The sequence below is a fragment of the Penaeus monodon genome, chromosome 28, assembly GCF_015228065.2.
Source record: "Penaeus monodon isolate SGIC_2016 chromosome 28, NSTDA_Pmon_1, whole genome shotgun sequence".
Classification (NCBI taxonomy): domain Eukaryota; kingdom Metazoa; phylum Arthropoda; class Malacostraca; order Decapoda; family Penaeidae; genus Penaeus; species Penaeus monodon.
In genome coordinates this window covers 2,001,994-2,002,931 of record NC_051413.1, presented here as the reverse complement: position 1 = coordinate 2,002,931, position 938 = coordinate 2,001,994, and the positions used below count along the sequence as shown (strand labels likewise).

Sequence of the window (938 nt, the reverse complement as noted above, 5' to 3'; positions counted from 1 at the left end):
CACTCATAAAATCCTCTCCTCTCCTTTTTTTTCTCGAGGAATCTAATGTCGAGGAAACCTAACCAAGTGGTCCTCTCCTCTAGGAATTTCTTCTTGCCGTTTGACCTCCGTGGTGGTGGCATTTGACGATGAACTCTGCATTGGGGTTGTCCTGGTATATGGTGAGGAGCTTTGCCTTCGAGTCCAGACGACGGTCGCCTAGAACAAGGAAGGAGAAATGAGAATACTTATACCATAGCAAGGATTATAACGCATACTGAATGGAATGAACAATATAAATAGTACATTGTATATGGCTATCAGTAAAGGTTATAACGCATACTGAACATAATACAGTAGATAAACAGTATGAAGTATGAATATAACGCACAATGAATACAATAGATTAAACAGTATGAAAAGTACATAGTATATGGCTATCAGTAAACATTACATGTTATTATAAATAATAAAGGGTTGAGTAGTCTGTAACTTAAAGAAATCATATACACTCCCCCACAGACGTCTACACACAAATAATCAAGTTCATTAAAATCGTCTGTTTCTACGACTTGCCTTCATGAGTATAATTTAAACAGGGGTTCAGAAACTCTTTCATGAGCATATACAACACGCTCTTTTTTCACAGAATCTTCTTTTATACACATGTAAAAATTATTTTCCTTATTGTTATGCATTTGTACATTTTTTGGTATATGTACATAACCCAACCTGTTTTTGAACATGGATTTCGTTATAACCCTTTTGCGAGCTTGCCCCATGCAAAGTAAATATAACACCATCTTTTACTACAACCCCGTTGATTGTATATAAAACTAGCTTTCCCTATTACAACCACTCTCAAGAAGAATATATAACACGACCATTCCTTACATCCCCTACGCATATAAGAATGTCCCTTTAAACCCTTTGGCGAGCGTATTCAACGGTATGTACGT

General features: G+C 36.4%; 1 protein-coding gene across 1 annotated transcript in view; it reads right to left on the bottom strand.

Moving 5' to 3' along the window:
- Nucleotides 1–938, bottom strand: part of LOC119591274 (rho GTPase-activating protein 18-like) — a 10,010-nt gene continuing 9,072 nt past the window's right edge. Inside the window, exon 13 of the mRNA XM_037939994.1 lies at nucleotides 1–198. Within this exon, the coding sequence (XP_037795922.1) occupies nucleotides 80–198 (119 nt within the window). The 3' untranslated portion in view covers nucleotides 1–79. The remainder of the gene's footprint in view (nucleotides 199–938) is intronic.